Consider the following 26,617-nt stretch of genomic DNA (forward strand, 5'->3'; position numbering starts at 1 on the left):
CAAAAAAACAAAAAACAAACCAATGACATCATCGTTATTATCATCATCAGCTGTCACTGAAGCGTCGCCGCTCAGGTGTCGGACTGGTTGATATAAAGTTTGGTTGTGACAGCTCGTCTCAGAATAGAAACTGACCTCTTCGGTGGCAGATCGCAGCGCAGCTTCAGGTACATCAGCAGCCTGCGGAGACGGATCAACACCACACATTTTATATATAACAACACTTTAACACCTCCGATTTCACGTGTTAGAATTACATTTACGCCTACCAGCCACAATTAAGAGTGAAGAGATATGAAAACACACTTCAGTTTGTGTTTGGTTAACTGGTTTCAGGCTCTGAGATGAATTTAAACACGACCAGCGCTGGAAGAAAGATTCACATCGTTTACTTAAAACTGCATTAACATTTTTTTAGCCTCTTGGGTCGAACACAACTCTGACTCATCATCAGGTTTTAAGTTGATATGTTCAACTTGTTAGCAAACAGTTGCTTATTTCCACATCCAGCAGCTACGGAGCAACATGATCCTCCCATTGATAATGTCAGTAATCACATGTGGGGTTCCTCAGGGTTCTGTTCTCGGTCCTCTATAATTTTAATCTGGTTAAAGCTGCCTGAACCTGTTTTCAGCAGAATAGTCTGTAAAAAATACTTCTGTCATATTATCAGCTTATAAAGTAGTTGTGGCTAACATGTTAGCAAACAGTTGTTTATTTCCACATCCAGCAGTTACGGAGCAACATTATCATTCATGTGGAGTCGTGTTTCTGTCCACCTGGTGAATGTAAGTCCAACATTCACTCTCTTTTAGCTTCTGTTTTTGTTCTCCACCAACTCCTGAGGGAAATATCTGGCTCTTTAGCTGCTAAATGCTCCACTATGTTCACCAGCTGGTCTACAGCTAACTGTTAGCAGGTAGTGTACAGCAGCTTTTTACAGCTTTTACTCTGAAAACGACGCTATGAGACACTGAGAGTGAACCAGAACAGTATTTACATTTCATAAATATCTCTATTCAGTAGTTTTTATTGTTCGTGGCGTCTGTCTCCTGCGTTCAAAATCATACTAAAGTAAAAGTATTATTATTAATAAAATGTATGAAAAGTAAAAGTATTTGTTGTGCAGACAAACAGCTGCTGTGATTGTTATTATCATTTATTATTGGATTATTATTGTTACTGATTCATTAATGTAAATGTAGCGTTTTAATGTCGCAGTTGGTTGACATGTTTTATTAACTGATTATATGTTGAACATAGTGGAGTAAAAAGACTTAAGTGACTAAAGTCAAATCATACTTAAGTGCAGAACTTAATTAATTGTATTTACAGTAGTTAGTTTAATTAATAAACTCATATCAGTGTGTGATGAGTCTCATGAATCAGCTGTGATGTGATTGTGTGTTAAGTTGAGAAGATCTCAGTGGTAGTGATATTAGTAGACGTAAACGTGCGTCGACGTCCTCCAGCAGGTTCTTTGTTTTGCTTTCTTTCTCCTTCCAGGAATTTTCCCTCTCAGACAGTAACGCTGACTCGCTGGTATAAACATCCCTTCATAGTCTTTGTGTTAATCGCTGGAAATACAGTTTGTTTATAATGCAAACAGAGAAAAGCTGCAATAAAACCACCTCACACTCAGTAACACTAAACTATCCGTCTGAATACTCAGCATCAATAATCAGTATATAAACATTTAACACGTTTATAATGTAGTTATATTTTTAACAGTATTATTATAACTTTCCTATGAAGACATATTATATCATTACAACTGTTCATACAGCAGCTTAAAACATTAATAAACACTTATATCTACATTATAATGTGTTATGAAGCATTTATTAACTGTTTATACACTGAATATTAATGTTAGATATGAGGAGTTTTCTATTTCTCCTCTTTGTAACATTTATTTATACTTTTATATTTTAAGAACATCACGGCTAACGAAGCTACGCTAACTCTGTGACATATTATTTAACAGCTGCTTCACTATACGAGCCTCCTGCTGCTTCCTCCTTCTGTCACATCTGTTTTATTTCTATGATGTGGACCGTCTTTACAGTAAGTGTATGAACTCTCTACCGTCCTCCGCTGTCTCTCTCGACGGTCGGGAAGAGACGGAAAGGAAGAGCTGAGGGCAGATCATCAGCCAGCTGGTACTGCATCACCGTTTGCTGCGACAGGAGAAGAAGAACAGAGAGAGTTAAAAGGACGGATCAGGATTCTCACTGTTCATACGGACTCCTGACGGCTGTCTGAAGACAATCACTGCTGAGGAAGACTGCGTCAGAAAGCTCCAGAACAGGTACTAAACTGACCTGGTGTTGGCAGCTTGGTGACGTAAACAGACAGTAAATCTCAGCTGGCGTTTTATTCAATGAAAAGTTACTAAAAGATTAACGAGAGTATGAAATTACAGCTGGTTAACGAACTTGTTAGCTTAACGTTATGTCGGCTGGATGTGAAAGATTCTCAAGCTAATTACAGTAACTTCAATAGGACGTAAACTTCACACACTTTATTAAAAAGACATATCTGTTCCATTGATTCCTGTCTCATAACTGTATAAAAGCCAGTATATAACAGGAGTTCAACTTGAATTCATGCTCAAGATATTGATTTAATAACGTGGGTCTATATCTGAAAGAAAAGAAACAAAAGATTAAATGAACACAGAAGATTATTCTCATATCTTTAAAAAGGAAATATTGTAAATTGTGGTGCAAAATAAACTTCTTACTAGTTCTGCCGCCACCGTGTAGAAGTGAAAGAATGAACAACAGTGAGGTGTTTAAATAGGACTAGAGTACTAATGAACCAACGGACCAATCAGAGAGAAGGAAAAGGGACGGCAGGAAGTCAGATGACGGAAAAGGAAGTGGAAAGAATAAAGTAAAACTAGTGAATCTTTACAACATCCAGTAAACAAAGTTAAATAAAAGTGGATGTTGCAACACAGCTAATAGACTCTACATCCCCTCAAAGGTCAAGAAGTTCCTCAACCTTGAACTTCGAGAAATCTGCAACGTTTCAAACCTCAACGTGAAGAACAGCAGCAGCACAAACACAAACAGACATGAAACCAGACAACAGACGAGTGATGAAGAGCGAGAGCACCTCTCCCTGGCTCGGACAGAGTCGGAGGATCCGGTGACTGTCGAACTCGTCCAGTTTTACCGCCTGATGAAAGCTGCACTCGTCCACGCGGACGGCGGCTCCGTAACCTGGAGACGACAAACAGTCAGACGCTGGTTTGTTTCCTGATGTCGGACTCTGAACGCTGCTGGTTTTAATAATAAGTGTTGTTGTTATTTCAGACACTCGGGTGAATGAACAGATGTCATTTCCATCTGGCTGAGATCTGATCACAGCAGCTGATCCAGATGTGGACGATCAGTTCTGTGCGTTAACATCTGTTTGTCTTGATCCAGATCACGTGTCTATCTATCAATAAAACTCTCATTTCCACCTTTAAACAAACATCTGTCCGCTTAATTTAATTCATTATTATTATTCCCTTTTTTTGTAGATTATGACATTTATTTATCCAGTTTTTCTCTTTTCTTTTTTCCATTTTAATTTATTTTTATTCCTGCAAAAGGAAATCTTTATCCATCTCTCCATATCCACATCCAAACATGAATTTCATCTTTGCATCTAAGTCATGTTGTTTTATCTCGTCTTCATCAATTAAAAAACATCCTGTGAAAAGTGACTGTTGCGTAATAATCTTCCTATTTAACAAACACACTGAATGTTAAGAAGTAAATTATTATTAATGAATCCTACAATAATCCAACATGAATCAACATCCAGCGTTCAGAAAGTGTTTTAAGACTTTTAAATTCACCTTGAAAACAACTTGAATAAAAACTATAAAGACGCATCGTTTGTGTGTTTGTCTCTGATGTGACGACGAGTCTCTTCATGTGAAAAACAACCGCAGGAAATTAAAACGTTGGAGGAAATGAAGTTCCTCCTGTTTTTAATAAAGCTGACAGGATAGAAACATGTTGTCTGTCAAACTGGTTTTAATGCTGCGCTGGTTTTATCCAGCAGGGGATGGACGTCATGTGACCAACTGGTCAGACAACATGAACCAGTCTATTTATATTTATATTAAAAACTAAACTTAAAGGATATTTCTGGTGATTTTCTACTGATCTACAGGACTAATAAATACAGAGCAGAGCAGAGCAGAGCAGAGCAGAGCAGAGTAGAGCAGAGCAGAGTAGAGCAGAGTAGAGCAGAGTAGAGTAGAGTAGAGCAGAGCAGAGTAGAGTAGAGTAGAGTAGAGCAGAGCAGAGTAGAGTAGAGTAGAGCAGAGCAGAGCAGAGTAGAGTAGAGTAGAGCAGAGCAGAGTAGAGCAGAGTAGAGCAGAGCAGAGCAGATTAGAGCAGAGCAGAGCAGAGTAGTAGAGCAGAGCAGAGTAGAGCAGAGCAGAGCAGAGCAGAGCAGTAGAGCAGAGCAGAGTAGAGCAGATTAGAGCAGAGTAGAGCAGAGCAGAGCAGAGCAGAGTAGAGTAGAGCAGAGCAGAGCAGAGTAGAGTAGAGTAGAGCAGAGCAGAGCAGAGTAGAGCAGAGTAGAGTAGAGTAGAGCAGAGCAGAGTAGAGCAGAGTAGAGCAGAGCAGAGCAGAGTAGAGTAGAGCAGAGTAGAGTAGAGCAGAGCAGAGTAGTAGAGCAGAGCAGAGTAGAGCAGAGCAGAGTAGTAGAGCAGAGAAGAGTAGAGCAGTAGAGCAGAGCAGAGTAGAGCAGAGCAGATTAGAGCAGAGTAGAGCAGAGCAGAGCAGAGTAGAGTAGAGTAGAGTAGAGTAGAGTAGAGTAGAGTAGAGCAGTAGAGCAGAGCAGAGCAGAGCAGAGCAGTAGAGCAGAGCAGAGTAGAGTAGAGCAGAGCAGAGCAGAGCAGAGTAGAGTAGAGCAGAGTAGAGCAGAGCAGAGCAGAGTAGAGTAGAGCAGAGCAGAGTAGAGCAGAGCAGTAGAACAGAGCAGAGTAGAGTAGAGCAGAGCAGAGTAGAGTAGAGCAGAGTAGAGCAGTAGAGCAGAGCAGAGTAGAGCAGAGCAGAGCAGAGCAGAGTAGAGCAGAGCAGAGAAGAGCAGTAGAGCAGAGCAGAGCAGAGTAGAGTAGAGTAGAGCAGAGCAGAGTAGAGTAGAGTAGAGTAGAGTAGAGTAGAGTAGAGTAGAGCAGAGCAGAGCAGAGCAGAGCAGAGCAGAGTAGAGTAGAGTAGAGTAGAGCAGAGCAGAGTAGAGCAGAGTAGAGCAGAGCAGAGCAGAGTAGAGCAGAGCAGAGCAGTAGAGCAGAGCAGAGTAGAGCAGATTAGAGCAGAGTAGAGCAGAGCAGAGCAGAGCAGAGTAGAGTAGAGCAGAGCAGAGCAGAGTAGAGTAGAGTAGAGTAGAGTAGAGCAGTAGAGCAGAGCAGAGCAGAGTAGAGCAGAGTAGAGTAGAGTAGAGCAGAGCAGAGTAGAGCAGAGTAGAGCAGAGCAGAGTAGAGTAGAGCAGAGTAGAGTAGAGCAGAGCAGAGTAGTAGAGCAGAGCAGAGTAGAGCAGAGCAGAGTAGTAGAGCAGAGAAGAGTAGAGCAGTAGAGCAGAGCAGAGTAGAGAAGAGCAGAGCAGATTAGAGCAGAGTAGAGCAGAGCAGAGCAGAGTAGAGTAGAGTAGAGTAGAGTAGAGCAGTAGAGCAGAGCAGAGCAGAGCAGAGCAGAGCAGAGCAGTAGAGCAGAGCAGAGTAGAGTAGAGTAGAGCAGAGCAGAGCAGAGCAGAGCAGAGCAGAGCAGAGTAGAGTAGAGCAGAGCAGAGCAGAGTAGAGTAGAGCAGAGCAGAGTAGAGCAGAGCAGTAGAACAGAGCAGAGTAGAGTAGAGCAGAGCAGAGTAGAGTAGAGCAGAGTAGAGCAGTAGAGCAGAGCAGAGTAGAGCAGAGCAGAGCAGAGCAGAGCAGAGCAGAGTAGAGCAGAGCAGAGAAGAGCAGTAGAGCAGAGCAGAGCAGAGTAGAGTAGAGCAGAGCAGAGTAGAGTAGAGCAGAGTAGAGTAGAGTAGAGCAGAGCAGAGCAGAGTAGAGTAGAGCAGAGTAGAGTAGAGTAGAGTAGAGTAGAGCAGAGCAGAGTAGAGTAGTGTAGAGCAGTAGAGCAGAGCAGAGCAGAGTAGAGTAGAGCAGAGCAGAGTAGAGCAGAGCAGTAGAGCAGAGCAGAGCAGAGTAGAGCAGAGTAGAGTAGAGCAGAGCAGAGCAGAGTAGAGCAGAGCAGAGCAGAGCAGAGCAGAGTAGAGCAGAGCAGAGTAGTAGAGCAGAGCAGAGCAGAGCAGAGTAGAGTAGAGCAGAGCAGAGCAGAGCAGAGCAGAGTAGAGCAGAGTAGAGCAGAGCAGAGCAGAGTAGAGCAGAGTAGAGTAGAGCAGAGCAGAGTAGTAGAGCAGAGCAGAGTAGAGCAGAGCAGAGCAGTAGAGCAGAGCAGAGTAGAGCAGAGCAGAGCAGATTAGAGCAGAGCAGAGCAGAGTAGAGCAGAGCAGAGCAGTAGAGCAGAGCAGAGTAGAGCAGAGCAGAGCAGATTAGAGCAGAGTAGAGCAGATCAGAGCAGAGTAGAGTAGAGTAGAGTAGAGCAGTAGAGCAGAGCAGAGCAGAGCAGAGTAGAGTAGAGTAGAGCAGAGTAGAGTAGAGTAGAGTAGAGTAGAGCAGAGCAGAGCAGAGTAGAGTAGAGTAGAGCAGAGCAGAGCAGAGTAGAGCAGTAGAGCAGAGCAGAGCAGAGCAGAGCAGAGCAGAGCAGAGTAGAGTAGAGCAGAGCAGAGTAGAGCAGTAGAGCAGAGTAGAGTAGAGTAGAGTAGAGTAGAGCAGAGTAGAGTAGAGCAGTAGAGCAGAGCAGAGCAGAGTAGAGCAGAGTAGAGTAGAGTAGAGTAGAGTAGAGTAGAGCAGAGTAGAGTAGAGTAGAGTAGAGCAGTAGAGCAGAGTAGAGTAGAGTAGAGTAGAGTAGAGTAGAGTAGAGTAGAGTAGAGTAGAGCAGAGTAGAGCAGTAGAGCAGAGCAGAGTAGAGTAGAGTAGAGTAGAGTAGAGTAGAGCAGTAGAGCAGAGCAGAGTAGAGCAGAGCAGAGCAGTAGAGCAGAGCAGAGTAGAGCAGAGCAGAGCAGATTAGAGCAGAGTAGAGCAGATCAGAGCAGAGTAGAGTAGAGTAGAGTAGAGCAGTAGAGCAGAGCAGAGCAGAGCAGAGTAGAGTAGAGTAGAGCAGAGTAGAGTAGAGTAGAGTAGAGTAGAGCAGAGCAGAGCAGAGTAGAGTAGAGTAGAGCAGAGCAGAGTAGAGCAGTAGAGCAGAGCAGAGCAGAGCAGAGCAGAGCAGAGCAGAGCAGAGCAGAGCAGAGTAGAGTAGAGCAGAGCAGAGTAGAGCAGTAGAGCAGAGTAGAGTAGAGTAGAGTAGAGTAGAGTAGAGCAGAGTAGAGTAGAGCAGTAGAGCAGAGCAGAGCAGAGTAGAGCAGAGTAGAGTAGAGTAGAGTAGAGTAGAGTAGAGCAGAGTAGAGTAGAGTAGAGTAGAGCAGTAGAGCAGAGTAGAGTAGAGTAGAGTAGAGTAGAGTAGAGTAGAGTAGAGTAGAGTAGAGCAGAGTAGAGTAGAGCAGTAGAGCAGAGCAGAGTAGAGTAGAGTAGAGTAGAGTAGAGTAGAGCAGTAGAGCAGAGCAGAGTAGAGTAGAGTAGAGCAGAGTAGAGTAGAGCAGTAGAGCAGAGTAGAGTAGAGTAGAGTAGAGTAGAGCAGAGTAGAGTAGAGCAGTAGAGCAGAGCAGAGTAGAGTAGAGTAGAGTAGAGTAGAGTAGAGCAGAGTAGAGTAGAGCAGTAGAGCAGAGCAGAGCAGAGTAGAGTAGAGTAGAGTAGAGTAGAGTAGAGTAGAGTAGAGTAGAGTAGAGCAGAGCAGAGCAGAGTAGAGTAGAGTAGAGTAGAGTAGAGTAGAGCAGAGTAGAGTAGAGTAGAGTAGAGCAGTAGAGCAGAGCAGAGCAGAGTAGAGCAGAGTAGAGTAGAGTAGAGCAGAGCAGAGCAGATTAGAGCAGAGCAGAGCAGAGTAGTAGAGCAGAGCAGAGTAGAGCAGAGCAGAGTAGAGCAGAGCAGAGCAGATTAGAGCAGAGCAGAGTAGTAGAGCAGAGCAGAGTAGAGCAGAGCAGAGCAGAGCAGTAGAGCAGAGCAGAGTAGAGCAGATTAGAGCAGAGTAGAGCAGAGCAGAGCAGAGTAGAGTAGAGCAGAGCAGAGCAGAGTAGAGTAGAGTAGAGCAGTAGAGCAGAGCAGAGCAGAGTAGAGCAGAGTAGAGTAGAGTAGAGCAGAGCAGAGTAGAGCAGAGTAGAGCAGAGCAGAGCAGAGTAGAGTAGAGCAGAGTAGAGTAGAGCAGAGCAGAGTAGTAGAGCAGAGCAGAGTAGAGCAGAGCAGAGTAGTAGAGCAGAGAAGAGTAGAGCAGTAGAGCAGAGCAGAGTAGAGCAGAGCAGATTAGAGCAGAGTAGAGCAGAGCAGAGCAGAGCAGAGTAGAGTAGAGTAGAGTAGAGTAGAGCAGTAGAGCAGAGCAGAGCAGAGCAGAGCAGAGCAGAGCAGTAGAGCAGAGCAGAGTAGAGTAGAGCAGAGCAGAGCAGAGCAGAGTAGAGTAGAGCAGAGTAGAGCAGAGCAGAGCAGAGTAGAGTAGAGCAGAGCAGAGTAGAGCAGAGCAGTAGAACAGAGCAGAGTAGAGTAGAGCAGAGCAGAGTAGAGTAGAGCAGAGTAGAGCAGTAGAGCAGAGCAGAGTAGAGCAGAGCAGAGCAGAGCAGAGTAGAGCAGAGCAGAGAAGAGCAGTAGAGCAGAGCAGAGCAGAGTAGAGTAGAGCAGAGCAGAGTAGAGTAGAGTAGAGTAGAGCAGAGCAGAGCAGAGCAGAGTAGAGCAGAGCAGAGCAGAGTAGAGTAGAGTAGAGTAGAGCAGAGCAGAGTAGAGCAGAGTAGAGCAGAGCAGAGCAGAGTAGAGCAGAGCAGAGCAGTAGAGCAGAGCAGAGTAGAGCAGATTAGAGCAGAGTAGAGCAGAGCAGAGCAGAGCAGAGTAGAGTAGAGCAGAGCAGAGCAGAGTAGAGTAGAGTAGAGCAGTAGAGCAGAGCAGAGCAGAGTAGAGCAGAGTAGAGTAGAGCAGAGCAGAGTAGAGCGGAGTAGAGCAGAGCAGAGTAGAGTAGAGCAGAGTAGAGTAGAGCAGAGCAGAGTAGTAGAGCAGAGCAGAGTAGAGCAGAGCAGAGTAGTAGAGCAGAGAAGAGTAGAGCAGTAGAGCAGAGCAGAGTAGAGCAGAGCAGAGCAGATTAGAGCAGAGTAGAGCAGAGCAGAGCAGAGTAGAGTAGAGTAGAGTAGAGTAGAGTAGAGCAGTAGAGCAGAGCAGAGCAGAGCAGAGCAGAGCAGAGCAGTAGAGCAGAGCAGAGTAGAGTAGAGTAGAGTAGAGCAGAGCAGAGCAGAGCAGAGCAGAGCAGAGCAGAGCAGAGCAGAGCAGAGTAGAGTAGAGTAGAGCAGAGCAGAGCAGAGTAGAGTAGAGCAGAGCAGAGTAGAGCAGAGCAGTAGAACAGAGCAGAGTAGAGTAGAGCAGAGCAGAGTAGAGTAGAGCAGAGTAGAGCAGTAGAGCAGAGCAGAGTAGAGCAGAGCAGAGCAGAGCAGAGTAGAGCAGAGCAGAGAAGAGCAGTAGAGCAGAGCAGAGCAGAGTAGAGTAGAGCAGAGCAGAGCAGAGTAGAGTAGAGCAGAGTAGAGTAGAGTAGAGCAGAGCAGAGCAGAGTAGAGTAGAGCAGAGTAGAGTAGAGTAGAGTAGAGCAGAGCAGAGTAGAGTAGAGCAGTAGAGCAGAGCAGAGCAGAGTAGAGTAGAGCAGAGCAGAGTAGAGCAGAGCAGTAGAGCAGAGCAGAGCAGAGTAGAGCAGAGTAGAGTAGAGCAGAGCAGAGCAGAGTAGAGCAGAGCAGAGCAGAGCAGAGCAGAGTAGAGCAGAGCAGAGTAGTAGAGCAGAGCAGAGCAGAGCAGAGCAGAGCAGAGCAGAGCAGAGCAGAGCAGAGTAGAGTAGAGTAGAGCAGAGCAGAGTAGAGCAGAGTAGAGTAGAGCAGAGCAGAGTAGTAGAGCAGAGCAGAGTAGAGCAGAGCAGAGCAGTAGAGCAGAGCAGAGTAGAGCAGAGCAGATTAGAGCAGAGCAGAGCAGAGTAGAGCAGAGCAGAGCAGTAGAGCAGAGCAGAGCAGAGTAGAGCAGAGCAGAGCAGATTAGAGCAGAGTAGAGCAGATCAGAGCAGAGTAGAGTAGAGTAGAGCAGTAGAGCAGAGCAGAGCAGAGCAGAGCAGAGTAGAGTAGAGTAGAGCAGAGTAGAGTAGAGTAGAGTAGAGCAGAGCAGAGCAGAGTAGAGTAGAGTAGAGCAGAGCAGAGCAGAGTAGAGCAGTAGAGCAGAGCAGAGCAGAGCAGAGCAGAGCAGAGCAGAGTAGAGTAGAGTAGAGCAGAGCAGAGTAGAGCAGAGTAGAGTAGAGTAGAGTAGAGTAGAGCAGAGTAGAGTAGAGTAGAGTAGAGTAGAGTAGAGTAGAGCAGAGTAGAGTAGAGCAGTAGAGCAGAGCAGAGCAGAGTAGAGCAGAGTAGAGTAGAGTAGAGTAGAGTAGAGCAGAGTAGAGTAGAGCAGTAGAGCAGAGTAGAGTAGAGTAGAGTAGAGTAGAGTAGAGTAGAGCAGAGTAGAGTAGAGCAGTAGAGCAGAGCAGAGTAGAGTAGAGTAGAGTAGAGTAGAGTAGAGCAGAGTAGAGTAGAGCAGTAGAGCAGAGCAGAGCAGAGTAGAGTAGAGTAGAGTAGAGTAGAGCAGAGTAGAGCAGAGTAGAGTAGAGTAGAGTAGAGCAGTAGAGCAGAGCAGAGCAGAGCAGAGTAGAGTAGAGTAGAGTAGAGTAGAGTAGAGCAGAGTAGAGTAGAGCAGTAGAGCAGAGCAGAGCAGAGTAGAGTAGAGTAGAGTAGAGTAGAGTAGAGCAGAGTAGAGTAGAGTAGAGTAGAGTAGAGTAGAGTAGAGCAGAGTAGAGTAGAGTAGAGTAGAGTAGTAGAGCAGAGCAGAGCAGAGCAGAGTAGAGTAGAGCAGTAGAGCAGAGCAGAGCAGAGCAGAGTAGAGTAGAGTAGAGTAGAGTAGAGCAGAGTAGAGTAGAGCAGTAGAGCAGAGCAGAGCAGTAGAGCAGAGCAGAGTAGAGCAGAGCAGATTAGAGCAGAGCAGAGCAGAGTAGAGCAGAGCAGAGCAGTAGAGCAGAGCAGAGCAGAGTAGAGCAGAGCAGAGCAGATTAGAGCAGAGTAGAGCAGATCAGAGCAGAGTAGAGTAGAGTAGAGCAGTAGAGCAGAGCAGAGCAGAGCAGAGCAGAGTAGAGTAGAGTAGAGCAGAGTAGAGTAGAGTAGAGTAGAGCAGAGCAGAGCAGAGTAGAGTAGAGTAGAGCAGAGCAGAGTAGAGCAGTAGAGCAGAGCAGAGCAGAGCAGAGCAGAGCAGAGCAGAGTAGAGTAGAGTAGAGCAGAGCAGAGTAGAGCAGTAGAGCAGAGTAGAGTAGAGTAGAGTAGAGTAGAGCAGAGTAGAGTAGAGCAGTAGAGCAGAGCAGAGCAGAGTAGAGCAGAGTAGAGTAGAGTAGAGTAGAGTAGAGTAGAGCAGAGTAGAGTAGAGCAGTAGAGCAGAGTAGAGTAGAGTAGAGTAGAGTAGAGTAGAGCAGAGTAGAGTAGAGCAGTAGAGCAGAGCAGAGTAGAGTAGAGTAGAGTAGAGTAGAGTAGAGCAGAGTAGAGTAGAGCAGTAGAGCAGAGCAGAGCAGAGTAGAGTAGAGTAGAGTAGAGTAGAGCAGAGTAGAGCAGAGTAGAGTAGAGTAGAGTAGAGCAGTAGAGCAGAGCAGAGCAGAGCAGAGTAGAGTAGAGTAGAGTAGAGTAGAGTAGAGCAGAGTAGAGTAGAGCAGTAGAGCAGAGCAGAGCAGAGTAGAGTAGAGTAGAGTAGAGTAGAGCAGAGTAGAGCAGAGTAGAGTAGAGTAGAGTAGAGTAGAGTAGAGCAGAGTAGAGTAGAGTAGAGTAGAGTAGAGCAGTAGAGCAGAGCAGAGCAGAGCAGAGTAGAGTAGAGCAGTAGAGCAGAGCAGAGCAGAGCAGAGTAGAGTAGAGTAGAGTAGAGTAGAGTAGAGTAGAGCAGAGTAGAGTAGAGCAGTAGAGCAGAGCAGAGCAGAGCAGAGTAGAGTAGAGCAGAGTAGAGTAGAGTAGAGCAGAGTAGAGTAGAGCAGTAGAGCAGAGCAGAGCAGAGTAGAGTAGAGTAGAGTAGAGTAGAGCAGAGCAGAGCAGAGTAGAGTAGAGTAGAGCAGAGTAGAGTAGAGCAGTAGAGCAGAGCAGAGCAGAGCAGAGTAGAGTAGAGTAGAGTAGAGCAGAGCAGAGCAGAGTAGAGTAGAGTAGAGTAGAGTAGAGTAGAGTAGAGCAGAGTAGAGTAGAGTAGAGCAGTAGAGCAGAGCAGAGCAGAGTAGAGCAGAGTAGAGTAGAGTAGAGTAGAGTAGAGCAGAGCAGAGCAGAGTAGAGTAGAGTAGAGTAGAGTAGAGTAGAGTAGAGCAGAGTAGAGTAGAGCAGTAGAGCAGAGAAATGATATAATATATGTTATTCGTCATTGTTCTGTGTGAGGTTGTGACTTTATACTGATGTTATTTACGATGTAGCACAAAGTCCAGAGGTTGTTTATCTGCAGCGCAACAAGCTGTTGAAGCTGTAAACAGAACTGATCTGCCTCACACAGAACTGCTCTCCTGAGACTGAACACATGATGCTGTTATTAATGTTTGGAGTCGTTTCTAAACAAACTAACGAGACTAAACTCTTCCTGATGAGGGAACATGTGACCCAGAATCAGATATATCAGCTTTGATACACAATACTGGTTAGTAGATCTGTTTGTTGCTGGTTTGGATCCAAACATGAAGAGAAATATAGAAAATCAGCAGAATGATCCTTTAATCTTGTTGTGTATCTCGTTTCCTCTGGTTTGTGTGTGTTTGTGCGTAAACTGACCTCTGAGCTGTGACTTGCCGATGCTGAACTCCTCGTTCAGACCGATTCTCATCTCTGTTGACAGAAGAACAGCAGCGTGTTAGAAAGTTAGAAAGTGTTCAGTCATGTTTCTAGAATCAGTCGAGCAGAAAACATCTTCTGACATCAAGAGAAAACAGAAACAAATCAAACTGTTATGATCTTTATTTATTCTGCATGTTCACGTCTGCAAACATCTGGAGCCAGATGACTAAAACTCTGTAGATTCATGACTAAGACTGTGTGTCTTCTAGTCAGACTTTGTACGTTCACATGATTCTATTTATATATTTCAGTCATTGTGAAACTTATTTACGCTCCCACAACGTGCTATAAATAGATGCAGATCCTTCATCAGCTGTTTTCATATCAGTTTGCAGCCTGTTGCAGCAGTTTTTATAACTGTCAATGAAACAAACCGGAAAGAACGAGTTCAGTTCCACCGACTGTGCTGCACCAGCAGAACAGCTGTTGCAACACAAAGCTTATCTCACTGTAAACTAGAGAAGAACAGAGAGCTGTACACACGTGTCTCCTACGGGACATGTACAGTTTATTAAAATGAAACCACAGCTGATCATTATGTTCTAAATCAATAAAGGATTAATTATCAGAACATAATGTGCAGCTGTTTCCGCAGTTTAATATTCTCAAACATCTCCAGAGAACCATCACACTGATGACACGTTAAGTTTATTAAACGTTTCAACATCACGACGATTCAAGATCATCGTTAATTAATCTCATGGATCCGTAAATCATCATCATCATCACTGACTCGTCATCGCTTCAGACATCAGAGACGTGATCAATGATAGTTTGTAGAGTTTATATTGAACTGATTGTGCAGGATGCTTCACAATAAAGGATGAAATAAACAATAAAATGATGCGTCTTGTCAGGGACGCCATGGTGACGATGTTTGACAAGATAAGATATTTGTGGATGACGCTCATCTGTAAAGCGTACTCTACTCTACTCTACTCTACTCTACTCTACTCTACTCTACTCTACTCTACTCTACTCTACTCTACTCAGCTTCACCAGGCTAGGATCATTCGGGATGTTTTTATCCGCAGAGGTCTCCTCCTCTCCAGAACAAACGGACCCGGTGATTACAGGTAAAAATACTAATTAAAGCTGTTTCACCTAAAAAAATCAATATTTCTCCGACGATGTTTGGTGACCACCGGACTTCCTGGAGGGGCTGTTAGCCGAGCTGCTGCTAATGTTTGCCCAGTTTATTTCTCTGATAACTTAAGATCCAGACGTCCAACGACTAAAATCCTTCTTCCGGCTAAAAGATATAGTTAAAAACAACTAAATTTATCATGAAAATGTGGCTTAAAACTGAATAAAAGTCCATTTATAACAGTTTGTGTGGAACAACCACAACACCGATGTATTATCTTGTATGTGTGTAAGTTACTCTTTGGTAGACGCCATTGTAGCGGACAAACACAGCGCCGCCGTATGCATCTGGTGTGTGTTTACTCTTTGGTAGAGGAGGTATGACGCCATCGACAGGCGACCAAATGAAACGGTCCGTTACTTTGATTAAAAGTAACATTTGGGATAATGTAAGTACAACAACATATATAACATAGATCTAGTTGTTTTTAGACATTTTAATGTGGAATAATTACATATTATAGCTTTAATGTCATGTTGATATTAGATTCTTTTATTATTAGATCCTCTATGTTACGTAGCTCAGCTATTACAGTATTTACGGTATTTATTTCAGGCAGCATCACTCTGGTTTTAAGGATGTTTGGGGAGATGAAGCATGTGGTTTTGGACTGACAGGGGGTGGGAGGGACTCACCTGAGCAGCTCGGCATGTAACACTTGACTCTGATCTCTCCCTCCACGTCGGCCTTCATTAAAACTCCCTGCAGCACAAACACATCAGATTAAACATCTTTCAACGCCGCGGGTCGTCGAGGCGTTTCAGACGGCGAGTGATTTGTTTTCACGCTGATGTTGTTACTCACGTTGGAGCCGATGACGACCGACATCCTCTCGATCACGTCCACAAATATCTCGCTCTTCCCTCCCTGGAAAAACACACACACACACACACACACACACACACACACACACACACACACACACACACACACACACGTATGGAAACTGTGAGGTCTGTTCCTGCTTTCAGAATAGTTCTAATCTCATCAGAATAGTTTGTTTCAGGAAGTCGACGGTCCGGCTGGGATCAGAGTATTTACTGGAAAATATCAGTCATTCCACAAAAACTCCCAGTTCAAAAAACTGCTGCAGAAAAAAAAAGTACAAAAATAACAAACTCAGAGTCACTTTTTATCCTTTTTAAGCTTTTTAAATTATATCTTGATGATTTTATTTAGTCTTCAAACAAACTTGTGATTTTGGCTCCATTTGTTTGTTTGTTTGTTTACATTTTGAGGCTGATCACATGACATGCAAAACATGTGAAGCAAAACATTTCTTTTCTGAATTCAACAGTGTTTTTTTGCCAGTTTAAGGTTGAAACTAACAATCATCTTCATCACTGATTATTTTGTTTCTATAATTAATCGTTTAGTTTGTGACCAGCAGCCCAAAAACCCCAAAAGAATCAGTTTAAAATGATTCAAACAAACAGAGAAAAGCAGCAACATCAGAGAAGCTAATTATCAAAATATTTGCTGATTAATAAACTGGTTATTAGATTCACAGACTCATTATTTCACATCTCCTGATAATTTAATTCATTTTTTAACCAAATTCGGTGAATAAAACATTTGATCTTCTGTGTAGAATATTAAGTTTATCAACACATGCTGCCAAATTTAAAAGATTATTCATTCATATTATGGTCATAATATTCGCAGAGTTCAGGTTTATTAACATTAAAATAATAAAAGTAGAGGTTTGTGCAGCTTCGGCAGAGTTATGAGTGTTTTTTATTCTTCTTTGGTTAAATTAATAAGATCTTTGTGCTCTTCAGTCTGTTCTGAACACGTCTGATGTGTTATTACACATTATTGATCACATCAGTGAGTCCCAGTCCTCCCGGGGCGTCGAGCTGCTCTCGTGTCTGGTTCGTTCATGTCACAAACGTCCTCACAGACTTTCTGAACTTCATATTTAAGTGAAGAGGAAGATGTGAGTAATGTGTGGAGTACCTGCTCTCTGCTGGACTGGATGGGTCTGGTGGCCGCGGAGCTCGGAGCCACTTTACTCTGCTGCGTCTCCGCTCCGAACTGCAGCAAAACAACAACAACAACAACAACAACAACAACAACAACAGCAGCAGGTTAAATCCAGGATCTCAGACATTACATTCAGATCAGGCAACAAACTCTCTTCACTGCTCTGAACTTGTTTCAGCCTGATGAAGGTCACCTGTTCACGAGGAAGCTCAACCTTCCTGACATTTCATCATCATCATCATCATCATCGACGCCCCTAAAACGTCCATATGCGGCGAGCTGCTCTGCTCCGTTTCATTCATAAAACTGTTCTCATAAAGAGTGAGAAGTATTTGAGGTTTCTGCTGCAGACACGTTTATCAGTGTCAGTCGACGTGTTAAAGGAGCAGCAGAAATAAAGAGGAAACGTCTTTCTAAAGCAAACCAATGATATGAGAGGAGGTCATGTGACGTCACAGAGATATTAGAGGAGAGAATATTACAGCCGCAACACGACAGCAGGAATAATTACAACAAGATGAACACGTTTCAATGTTCATTCTCCTGACTGATGGTTGAAGACACACTTGTAATAATTGTGAACTCGTCCTTTAAGCAAAAACACTAAACAATGGAATACAAGTTAACAAAAAACTCAAGTAATCACAAATAATATAAATATTACAATAAAAATGTCAAACAGATTCTAAGAGAAAGCTTTTATTTTGTACTTCCCAACAGGAAACAGTCTACATGGAAGTGATTTATGATGTTTGACCTGCTCGACATGATGCAGCTGTTTACTGCTGACAAACATCTGGAAACATGATGATCATGAACAGAATATTAACTTTACGTTAAGTTTCTTTAATTTATACGTTTTATTTTAGCTGATTTCTGAATCAGATTTAAGTCTAAATTCATGGTTTCAGGTCAGTTGAGTGTTTTTTCTTGAGTCTGTTCTTGGTTTGTTTTAAAGGTTTGAACAGGTGAATTTTGTTCAGTAGAAATAAAAAGGAAAAGAAAATTGGTGAATGCAACAAAGTCTCTGGTAAGTGCCACTTAAGAGAAAATCTGTCTGAGTGTTTCCTGCTCTGATGTCACGATGACCCTCTCAGTGATCTGCTTCTAAAAGCAGAAAAACCTCAGAAACACTCTGAGAGGTTCCATCTCCTACTCGTTCCCTTCCCCGGTGACCTCTGACCTCTTGTGTAACGCCTGCTGTTGGGTGTGAAACGTACCAAGCCGACGTTGCTGAGGTCAAAGAGGCTGAACGGTCTGGAGGAGACGGCTTCGGTCTGGATGAAGTTCTTCAGGACGTCAGAGGACGTGGTCTGGATGTAACCGTAGTCCTGACAGACAGAGAGAGATTTATGGTTTCATATCATCCGTCTGAGTTTCCTCCTCCTGTTAAACCTCACTCTGACTCCTCTGTGTTTACAGAAGACAGACTTTATAAAGATGGAGGAGCTTCCTGCCAGCTTTATTGAAAGAAGGTCTTCAGGAGCAAATATTTATCAAGAACCTCAGAGACGGAAACCGGCTCCGAATCTCACAGTGACACCGTTTTGTTCTTCTTTTAGGACCACAAGTAAAAACCTTTGATCTACTTTCTTAAAGGTGAACCGCAGCGATGTTCCAGGTGTGTAAAAGGTCGTATAAAGTGGCTCCACAGTGAGCTGATGATGTCACTGATGATGTCACTGATGATGTCACGTGAGTCAGCGTCGGTTTGGGTTGAAAACTACAAGATTGACAGAGAGCAGTTTTATGTTTGAGTGTCGTGAAGTTGAGGTCAAAGGTCGTTACCAGTTATTGATTCATGTATTTGTTTGTTTATGTGTTGTTGTGTTAATTGTTGGGAGATGATTCATGGCTGATGTTTTCTCTGCTCCACAGTGAACTTTGCATTTTCTGCTTTATGGTCGACTTTTCACACAAACATTCAAACTTTGTTCTGAACTGTTTGTGATGAAATAAAACCTCAAATTCAACAGTTCTACTAAAATCTAATAAATATTTCTTTCAGCCTGCTGGAGGTCATTTTAGGTCGTTTTAATGTATGTTTGCTTATTTTTGCTGCAGATTTTCATTCTGGATCGCTGCTGAAAACTGTAAAATAATCTGCAGATTAAACGTGCGCTGGTTTATTAGTTATTAATTATTATCATTAATTTACTGACGTTTTCTCAGCTGTTTCCTGTAATTAAAAAATCGACTGTGAAGCTCCAACATCTCAGTGACTGAGTGTGTTTAGTGGTTAAATTAAATCATGATGAAGAAGAAGAGAAACATCTAGACGCCCTGGGTTAGTTTAGATGATCCAAAACTAGAGTCTGGTGTCTTATTTCACTAGTTTATAGAGATTATAATGAACTTTTACACCATAAAACATATATTACTGCTTTGAGCCTTCTGTAATTAGCTATTTATTAGTTTTGGCATCATGTTTTTGTATATAAACAGAAAGATTAGTCAAATTACCTCCAGACACTGTCAGTCTTTACATGTTATATTCTGCATTTTGAACTTTACAACTGTTTAATATTACAAACTGAAACATGCACCGTGATGTATGAATAAACAAGTGTGTTTTGCAGCCGTGATGTTTGTGCACACAGACTCACCACCACCTCGTCCAGCAGCTCATAGATGAGGGCAAAGTTCATCTGCACCGACTTCTCCGACAGGCTGCCGCAGTAATCTTTAACCAGAGCTGTTAACCTGCCGAACCGTCACAACAACACACACACACACGCCTGCACTACATATTTAACACTTATTCACTAGAGTGTCACATTAAACAGACAGAGAGGATGATGATATAAAGATCAGTGGTGGAATATATACTGGTACTGAACTAGTGTTTATTTTAAGCTTCTACAGCTGCTCTTCAGATCAATATGTTAAAAGTTATCAGTAGAGCTGCAACGATCAGTTGATTAACTGACGAGCCGATCGAAAGAAAATCAATTAGCAACTATTTTGATGATCGGTTCAAGCAAAAATACTCAGACTTTGATGTTTCCAGCTTCAACTAAAGAGACAATTTGCTGTTTTTCTTTATTATCTATGACAGTAAATTGAATATCAAAAGGTTTTAGACAAAACAAGCAAACTCATGACATCACAGAGGACTTTTACATGTTTTGATGTCATTGATCACTATTTTTTTTTTTTAGCATTTTATTGACTAATCAAGAAAATAATCAGCAGATTCATCGATAATTAAAATAATCTCTAATTGCAGCCTTAATCATCATAAAGTCTATTCTGGGCTGCAGTGATTAAATATATATTTTTACATGCAATTAAACTGAAGCTTTAATAGATACATATAATAAAATAATAATAATGATAATAAATATATAAACCATCATTATGTGTTTAATACAGTAAATTATTCCTGTTTATCAGAAGCATCATTTTGAACCCGGAGACAGAAAGCTTGTTTCCATGGTAACACGCTGTACCTGTTGAGGAACTCAATGAGGGTGAAGGGGGAGGAGTCAGCTGTCGTCGTGGCGACCCAGTAGAGTCCTTCCTGTCTGATGTGGACGAAGTGAAGATCTTTGTGAGTCTGTGGAGCGAAAACACAGGAAGAGACGACGAGTTCACAGCCTGTCCAACCTGTCTGTGAGTTTATTTGTGATTTTAATGGTTTTGACAGTGTAGTTGTAGCTGTTCTTAACAACAGCATCCTCACACCCACACAGACAGACACACACTGTGTTACCATGACAACTGGAGGCTGGTCTCCAGTCAGCGCTGTGACTTTCTCATAAAAGATGCTGACAACATCGCTCCCTGCTTCTCCGCGGACTGGTGGTGAAGTTAAGAACTTTTATACTTATATCAAAAAAAAAAAAAACAACAAACAGAATCTGAGCTGCAGAAACAAACGTGTTTGTTAATGTAGACCAGAAACCATCTTGTTTGTTAGTATTTGTGCTGTTTTCTCTGCAGATGCGGGATGTGCACAGTGAGGATACAGTCTTTATAGATGAGGTGGTCGCCCTTTGAGGACAAGATGAAGATCTGAGAGATCATCCTGCTGACAGACAGAAATAAATCCGCTGTAGCTCAAATGTTTCCAGGATGTTTTTAAATGCTGCTGAATAACATGTGTGATGCAGCAGCGACTCCTGCTGGTGAATACAGGCGACGACGTGTTTAACAGTCTGGTTCCTGTTATTTAAAATATTATTTATGTTTGAGTTTAACTACTTTTTACATCTCTATAGCATCACTGTTTATGTCTTGTGTCTGATAGGGATCATTATATCAGTCTGACACCGATATGTTCCGTTTCATCGTTTAAAGAACCAAACTACACTCAATATTCTGCTAATTTAAAGTCTGTTTATGTAGAAAAACATACTTGATGACATGATTCCTTCCGTCCTTTTAACATCCGTATATCACGCATGTAAATTCGATATATTTGTTATGCATCATGCAGTTTATTGATCATTTATTCTCCACTTTTGACTAAAATCTTCCACCGTGGATGAGGACAGTGATGCATGAACCGAACCAGACATCACATTTATAAGATATTGTGTTTAGTTTTCGCACATAAAACTTGAGCCGAATTTATCAGAGGTTCCGGACGACTGAGTGAAGTTTTAGAAAATGTTTCTAGCGGGCAAAAAAACTTTGAAATTAAGTCAAATCACGTAAAATTGGAAGAATATGTATATCAACGATCAGCACTTTGAGTAGATTTAAGTTTCCTTTATTACTGCTTTACTTACCTGCAGGAGACTCGCAGTGAAACAGAGGTAGAGGAGTCAAAATCTTAATTTAACGCTATTTTAACTATAATAAGTATTTAGTTTTAATAATAACTATAAGTTACTAAACCTTGGATGACAGTAACAGCTATTTTACTAGCTTAAACTGGCTTACCGACCGTAAATAACAGGTTATTTTAGCATCTTTAAGCCTCTAATCATTCACACGACAGTATGTCATGATACACTGGTCGATACTGACGCATTTATACAGATAAAAACATTTACTTAAAGCATTAAAATGCAACTTATCTCTGCATTAACTAACGTTAGCCGTTTGGTTCTCAACGGTCGTGCCTACACGGTAACCCTAGCTTTACGAAACTCTCGCGAGATTTGCAAGGAATAATAATAACTTTAACCACTACGTTTCCAGTAACGCGAACCATGATCTTTCCCTAAATTTAACCAAGTGGTTTTTGTGCCTTAACTTAACCAGACCGCAACCACAGCGTTGTCACATCATTAATCATCACATAAAACAGCGAGACGAGAATATGTTGAAACGTCTCGCGAGAGTTTAGCAAATCCAGGGTTACCATCTAAACAGGACCGGTCTGCTATGTGACCGTGGATGTGTTTCTGACAGACCGGCGTTTACAAACCGGGTCAGCGGATACAATTAGCTCACAGCGCCGCCGTCCGTAGAGGCGGATATGTCCATTAAACATGTATTTACTGTATATAGCACATGGATGTATTATGATATAGCGCTATTCAAGCATAACTACGGAAGCCGGAAGTCGAGAATGGCCGTGCTTGCAATTATCTTTTTCAACGCCGTTAACTCGAGCTCATGATTCACTTATCTCATCATCTCCATATATATATATATATATAAAAAGCTCGTTTTCTCGTGATAACGGCTTAATTTATCTTGTTATAAAGAGAAAACAAAACGCCGATAATTGAGGTAAGAGTTAAGTAAAAAAAAAAAAAAAAAAAAACATATATAAATAAATAAGATCGTGTAAAGCAGACAGAATGCTAGTAAAAGAACAAACCTGCAATATAAAATAAAATATAAAACAGATAAAAGTGCTAAACATATGGAAGTGCATACGAAAATATTAAAATTACACGTTTTAACAGAGTTACTTAGATCAAATATTGTGTTTTTCGCCAAAAAATAGCGGATAGTAAAATATATCTGATAATAACAATAACAGGAAAAGAAAAAGTAAGGCCGTATCATGGTGCATGTACATATAAACACAAATAAATAGAGCAAACAGACAGAAATACGATAATATAAGTTTTATATACAGTCTGAATTGTTTACTTGCAGTTAAGGCATCCAAACAGCAGGCGGCGGCGCAGGCGCGAATTCAACCGGAAGTAGTTCATGTCAGGAGGGACCATTTCCCCCGTAACATCGGTTTCTACCGTCGCAGTAGTTCACCATGAAGTAAGTAAACATTTTCACTGTAAATTAACATTTTTTCTTCTCTCTACCGTCGGTTATTTCGTCGTGGCGTCTGTCCTCCTTCTCCGATGTGCGTTACCCCGCTAGCTACTGCTAAAAGCTAACGGTAACGGAAATTGTTGATACGTAAAGTTAACGTTCTCTTTACGCCGAAAGCCGTTTGAAATCCGACAAATTAACGATTCCTCTTTATCACACTTAACTCAAACATAACATCTAATTTAGTTATTGTGAGTTTTCAGGAGCAGATGTGTAAGTCGGCCTTCACCAAGCAGCTCGTATTTTATTTAAATCAAAGTTTTGTAAAGAGTCTCGAGCCGCCGGTTATCGAGCTGTTACAGTGAACGAAGGTCGTTTTTCTCGGTTGATTTTCCGAATTAAAACGTGGATTCTTACCTTTCATGAAATGCTTCAATATTGAATTATATCACAGTAGTTTACGGTTTCTGTCAAGAGGGAAACATGAAATTGGACATAATCTGAATGGAGTCTGGTGTGACAGTTGCTCCATACAGGGATTAGCTAGTAGCTTCCTGTAATCTATAAAACATCTGGAGATTGATTGATCGATTCATATATTTATAGCTGCAGCTCTAAAATCAATCCAAATCACTTTGCACCACTGTGTATGACACAAAAACACACAATTATATAATTATCGTGTTGTGTTTAAAAAAAACTAATGGTGCGTTCAGGCGCTCCTGTATATTTCAGAGACTATCAGTGGGCAGCTGCCTTCAAATACCTCTCATTTATGTGGATCTGTAGTGTTTTTTATGATATATTTTTTATCAATTTATATTGTTGTATTATGCATCTATACAAAGCACTTTATAAAGCCTTTTATCTTTACTATTACTACTATTATTATCATTATTATAATTGTTATTATTCCAATCAAAGTGTTTCTAATGTATGTCATATCTAATAGGCACACAATTACCACCCCCTAGATGCACCTTTCTAGTTAATGGACCAAATATGGCGTCACCCATGTCCCTTCTTGGACAACAATTGGCCTGAAGTCACATGACCATATATCCAACCCGTCTTTGTAGACGCCCCATTGGCTGATATGTCAGGATGTATATGATTGGTTGTCTTTTATGTATTTTTTACTTTACTTACTTTATTTAAATGTTTGTGGATGAGCAGCTCTGAAACACTGTAGTTTTATTTAAAAGTTCAACATTTTCTCTCCTGCTCTCAGTCCGCTGACGAAGGTGAAGCTGATCAATGAGCTGAACGAGCGTGAGGCCAACCTCGGGGTGAAGGATTCGGTTTCCTGGCACTCGGAGTACAAAGACAGCGCCTGGATATTTGTTGGTAAGATAAACCAACACCTGCAGCCTCTCCAGCTGAATCATTTCACCGTCGTCTTCCTGCTCTCTGATCTCTCTGTGTTTCCTGCAGGAGGATTTCCTTATGAGCTGACTGAAGGTGACCTCATCTGCGTCTTCTCTCAGTACGTACCTGCACACTTACTTTCTCTCTCGTCTTCTTCCTCTACATCCAACAGCAATTATAAAAAAAAACAAACCTACTCTCTGTGCGTCCTCTAACAGATACGGAGAGATCGTTAACATCAACCTGGTGCGAGACAAGAAGACGGGGAAGTCCAAAGGTTTCTGTTTCGTCTGCTACGAGGACCAGAGGAGCACAATCCTGGCTGTGGACAACTTCAACGGCATCAAGGTGACACAGTGTTACTGTCTGTGGGTTTACATGCAGAAAAGGTTCTGTAGTGTCTCTGCCAACACTAAACACTGTGATAATAATCAGAGAGATACTTTATTAATCAATGTTATCTGATCAGCTGATCATATGTCACCTGCTCATCATGTAACTGGGTTTCTCGGCCGCCGCTGCTGCTACGAAACAAGCAAATCACAGCCGGCGTCTCCGGCTAAAGACGACAAGACAACAGGAAGCTGAGCATGAGCAGAGTTTCCATCCTAATGTGGTGCAGATTTTAACTAAATTTGTTTCCGTCCGCTGCTGCTGTTGTGTGAATATCAGGAGATAAACTAATTCTCCAGTCGGTGCCGTTAAACCGTCGCAGAAGAAGAAGACACATCATTAAACGAGCGTCAGTCAGAGCTCGAACGATGGAAAACATGATGGAGATATGACGTTTCTGTTAGTTTGATGTGTTGTTTTCATCTCTTCAGTGACGTTTAGGTCACATGATTCATTCATTCAGTCTGTTTACATTTGACTTTAATCCACACAGCTGCTGTTAATCCTCAGACAAGAGGAAACAATATTCCTCCTGCAGCCTGAAGCTTCCTGTTTGTGTTCAGACTAAACTGATGAGATAAAACATGTAAACATGAAGACTTGAACTTTACTCAGTTTGCATATTTTAGTTGAACGTGTTTAAATAAAGAAGAAGAAGAATGTTTGATTTCTTTCGTCTGTCTGCTGTCAGATTAAAGGTCGGACCATCCGCGTGGATCACGTTAAAGACTACCGTCCTCCCAAAGACACAGAGGACATCGATGACATCACCAAACAGCTGCGGGAACAAGGCTGCGCTCCCAAAGTGTCCGAGGCGTTGTCCTCCTCTTCCTCGGAGGAAGACGAGCAGTACAGCGTCCCCGTGAAGAAGGCCAAAAAAGGTGAGGTCACTTCCTGTCGTCTCCTTTTTGACCTGATTGTGGGAAAGATTTTTCACTCTTCCTCTTTCTGCTCTTCGTCTCAGACAAGAAAGAGAAGAAGAAGAAGAAGAAAGAGAAGAAGGAGAAGAAGAAGGCGGAGAAGGAGAAAGAGAGAGGAAGCCGTGCGCTGCACTCCTCCTCTTCCTCGCCTCCTCCTCCTCCTCCTGCTGTCAGAGTCAAAGAGGAGAAAGAGGACGCCGCCTATGACAAGTACAACCACAGGGGGGCGCCGCCTGGAGGACAACAGAACGGACAGAGAGCAAGGGAGAACGAGAGACTCAGAGGGGAGGACGAGAGGAGGAGAGAGACGGACAGAGGAGAGAGAGACGAAGAGCGGAGGAGGAACCGAGAGAGCGACAGGAGGAGAGAGACGGACAGAGACTACGACAGAAGAAGAGAGTTCGACCGAGACAACGATAGAAGAAGAGACACGGACAAGGACAGAGATAACGAGAGAAGAAGAGACGCTGAGAGAGACGGCTACAGGAAAGCAGAGACGGACAGAGAGAGAGACAGAAGAAGAGAGACGGACAGAGGCGACGATAGAAGAAGAGTGACGGACAGAGATGACGACAGAAGAAGAGAGATGGACAGAGACAGGGACAGACCCCGTAAACACTGAGACCAGTTGTACACGGACAGAAAAGAGAAGAAGAGAACGTCCTACAGTAAATCATAGAGGAGGAGCCACTAATTAGTGCTCTTGATTTAATAATTAGTGCTCTATGAAGCATTAATTATTAAACTGGCAGCACTAATTAATTATTTTTTCCTCCCTGGTCTCTGCTGAGTTTTGTAGAAATCTGACCGATGAACTTCCTGTTTTGTTTCTTCCTGTCCAGTAAAGTTTGTGTTTGTAAAGTTTAGATTTTTGTAATAAAAGATGAAACATGTTTAACCTGCAGTTTATCAGTGTTTTATATATAAACTGGATTTAAAATGTTATAATCCTTTTAACTCAGACCTGAACATTTCAAAATAAAAGCAGATGTTTGACTCTGAAGTGCAGCTGTCGACCTCACGGTGGCGCCGCAGGAGAAGAAGTCAGGATGTTATTAATGTAAAACAACCTGCCAGCAGATGATCAATATAAGTCTCAGTCAGAGCTGCAACGAACAATCAGTAAAAAATATTGATCTGAAACTGTTTTCATAATCAATTAATTGTTTTGTTTTTTTTAAAGTAAAAATGTCAGAAGTTTTCTGCTTCCTCGTCGTACATGACAGTAAAGTTTTGGATTGTTGACGTTACTGAAATTTTCTTGACAAAACAATCTAGAAAATAATCAACTAATTAATCTACAGCTGATTTTCTTGATTGTTTTGTTTCTTAAATGTCAGAAAATAAAGAAAAAAATCGTTAAAAATCTCTTAAAAAGATCAAAGAAACGTCTCTAAATCTCTCGTTTGGTCCAAAAACCTGAAAATATGAAGTTTACTATCAATTATAACAAAGAAAAATCACATGTGAGAAGCTGCAACAGCAAATATTTAGAATTATTAATTAAAAAATAGTTTTTATTGATCAACTGATGGATTAACTGATCGTAGCCGTCTGGTCTCATGAAGATGTAAACATGATGCTCCACTGACTTTATTATATTATT

At 42.2% G+C, this 26,617-nt stretch overlaps 2 protein-coding genes across 4 annotated transcripts in view; one reads left to right on the plus strand and one right to left on the minus strand.

Annotated features, from left to right (window-relative positions):
• ap4m1 (adaptor related protein complex 4 subunit mu 1) overlaps window positions 1-22,910 on the minus strand; it is a 26,441-nt gene extending 3,531 nt beyond the window's left edge. Inside the window, exons 1-13 of one of the 3 annotated variants that reach the window (XM_067608943.1) lie at window positions 22,748-22,910; window positions 20,122-20,180; window positions 19,866-19,951; window positions 19,603-19,709; window positions 18,757-18,853; window positions 17,371-17,481; window positions 16,124-16,201; window positions 14,969-15,031; window positions 14,800-14,866; window positions 12,955-13,008; window positions 3,124-3,230; window positions 2,089-2,180; window positions 136-180 (exon numbers count right to left, since the gene is read on the minus strand). In XM_067608943.1, the coding sequence (XP_067465044.1) occupies window positions 136-180; window positions 2,089-2,180; window positions 3,124-3,230; window positions 12,955-13,008; window positions 14,800-14,866; window positions 14,969-15,031; window positions 16,124-16,201; window positions 17,371-17,481; window positions 18,757-18,853; window positions 19,603-19,709; window positions 19,866-19,951; window positions 20,122-20,179 (965 nt within the window). In that variant the 5' untranslated portion in view covers window position 20,180; window positions 22,748-22,910. Of the gene's footprint in view, window positions 1-135; window positions 181-2,088; window positions 2,181-3,123; window positions 3,231-12,954; window positions 13,009-14,799; window positions 14,867-14,968; window positions 15,032-16,123; window positions 16,202-17,370; window positions 17,482-18,756; window positions 18,854-19,602; window positions 19,710-19,865; window positions 19,952-20,121; window positions 20,184-20,886; window positions 21,469-22,747 lie in introns of those variants that run through there. The other 2 variants (XM_067608942.1, XM_067608941.1) reach the window with 2 other exon arrangements.
• On the plus strand, window positions 22,198-25,909 carry rbmx2 (RNA binding motif protein X-linked 2). The gene is made up of 6 exons (XM_067608948.1): window positions 22,198-22,333; window positions 23,562-23,677; window positions 23,765-23,816; window positions 23,917-24,046; window positions 24,783-24,972; window positions 25,056-25,909. The coding sequence occupies exons 1-6, from the start codon at window positions 22,329-22,331 to the stop codon at window positions 25,631-25,633; spliced, it is 1,071 nt and encodes a 356-aa protein (XP_067465049.1). The 5' UTR covers window positions 22,198-22,328; the 3' UTR covers window positions 25,634-25,909.
• The last annotated feature ends 708 nt before the right edge of the window (window positions 25,910-26,617 follow it).

Source organism: Thunnus thynnus, chromosome 13, assembly GCF_963924715.1.
Source record: "Thunnus thynnus chromosome 13, fThuThy2.1, whole genome shotgun sequence".
NCBI lineage: Eukaryota > Metazoa > Chordata > Actinopteri > Scombriformes > Scombridae > Thunnus > Thunnus thynnus.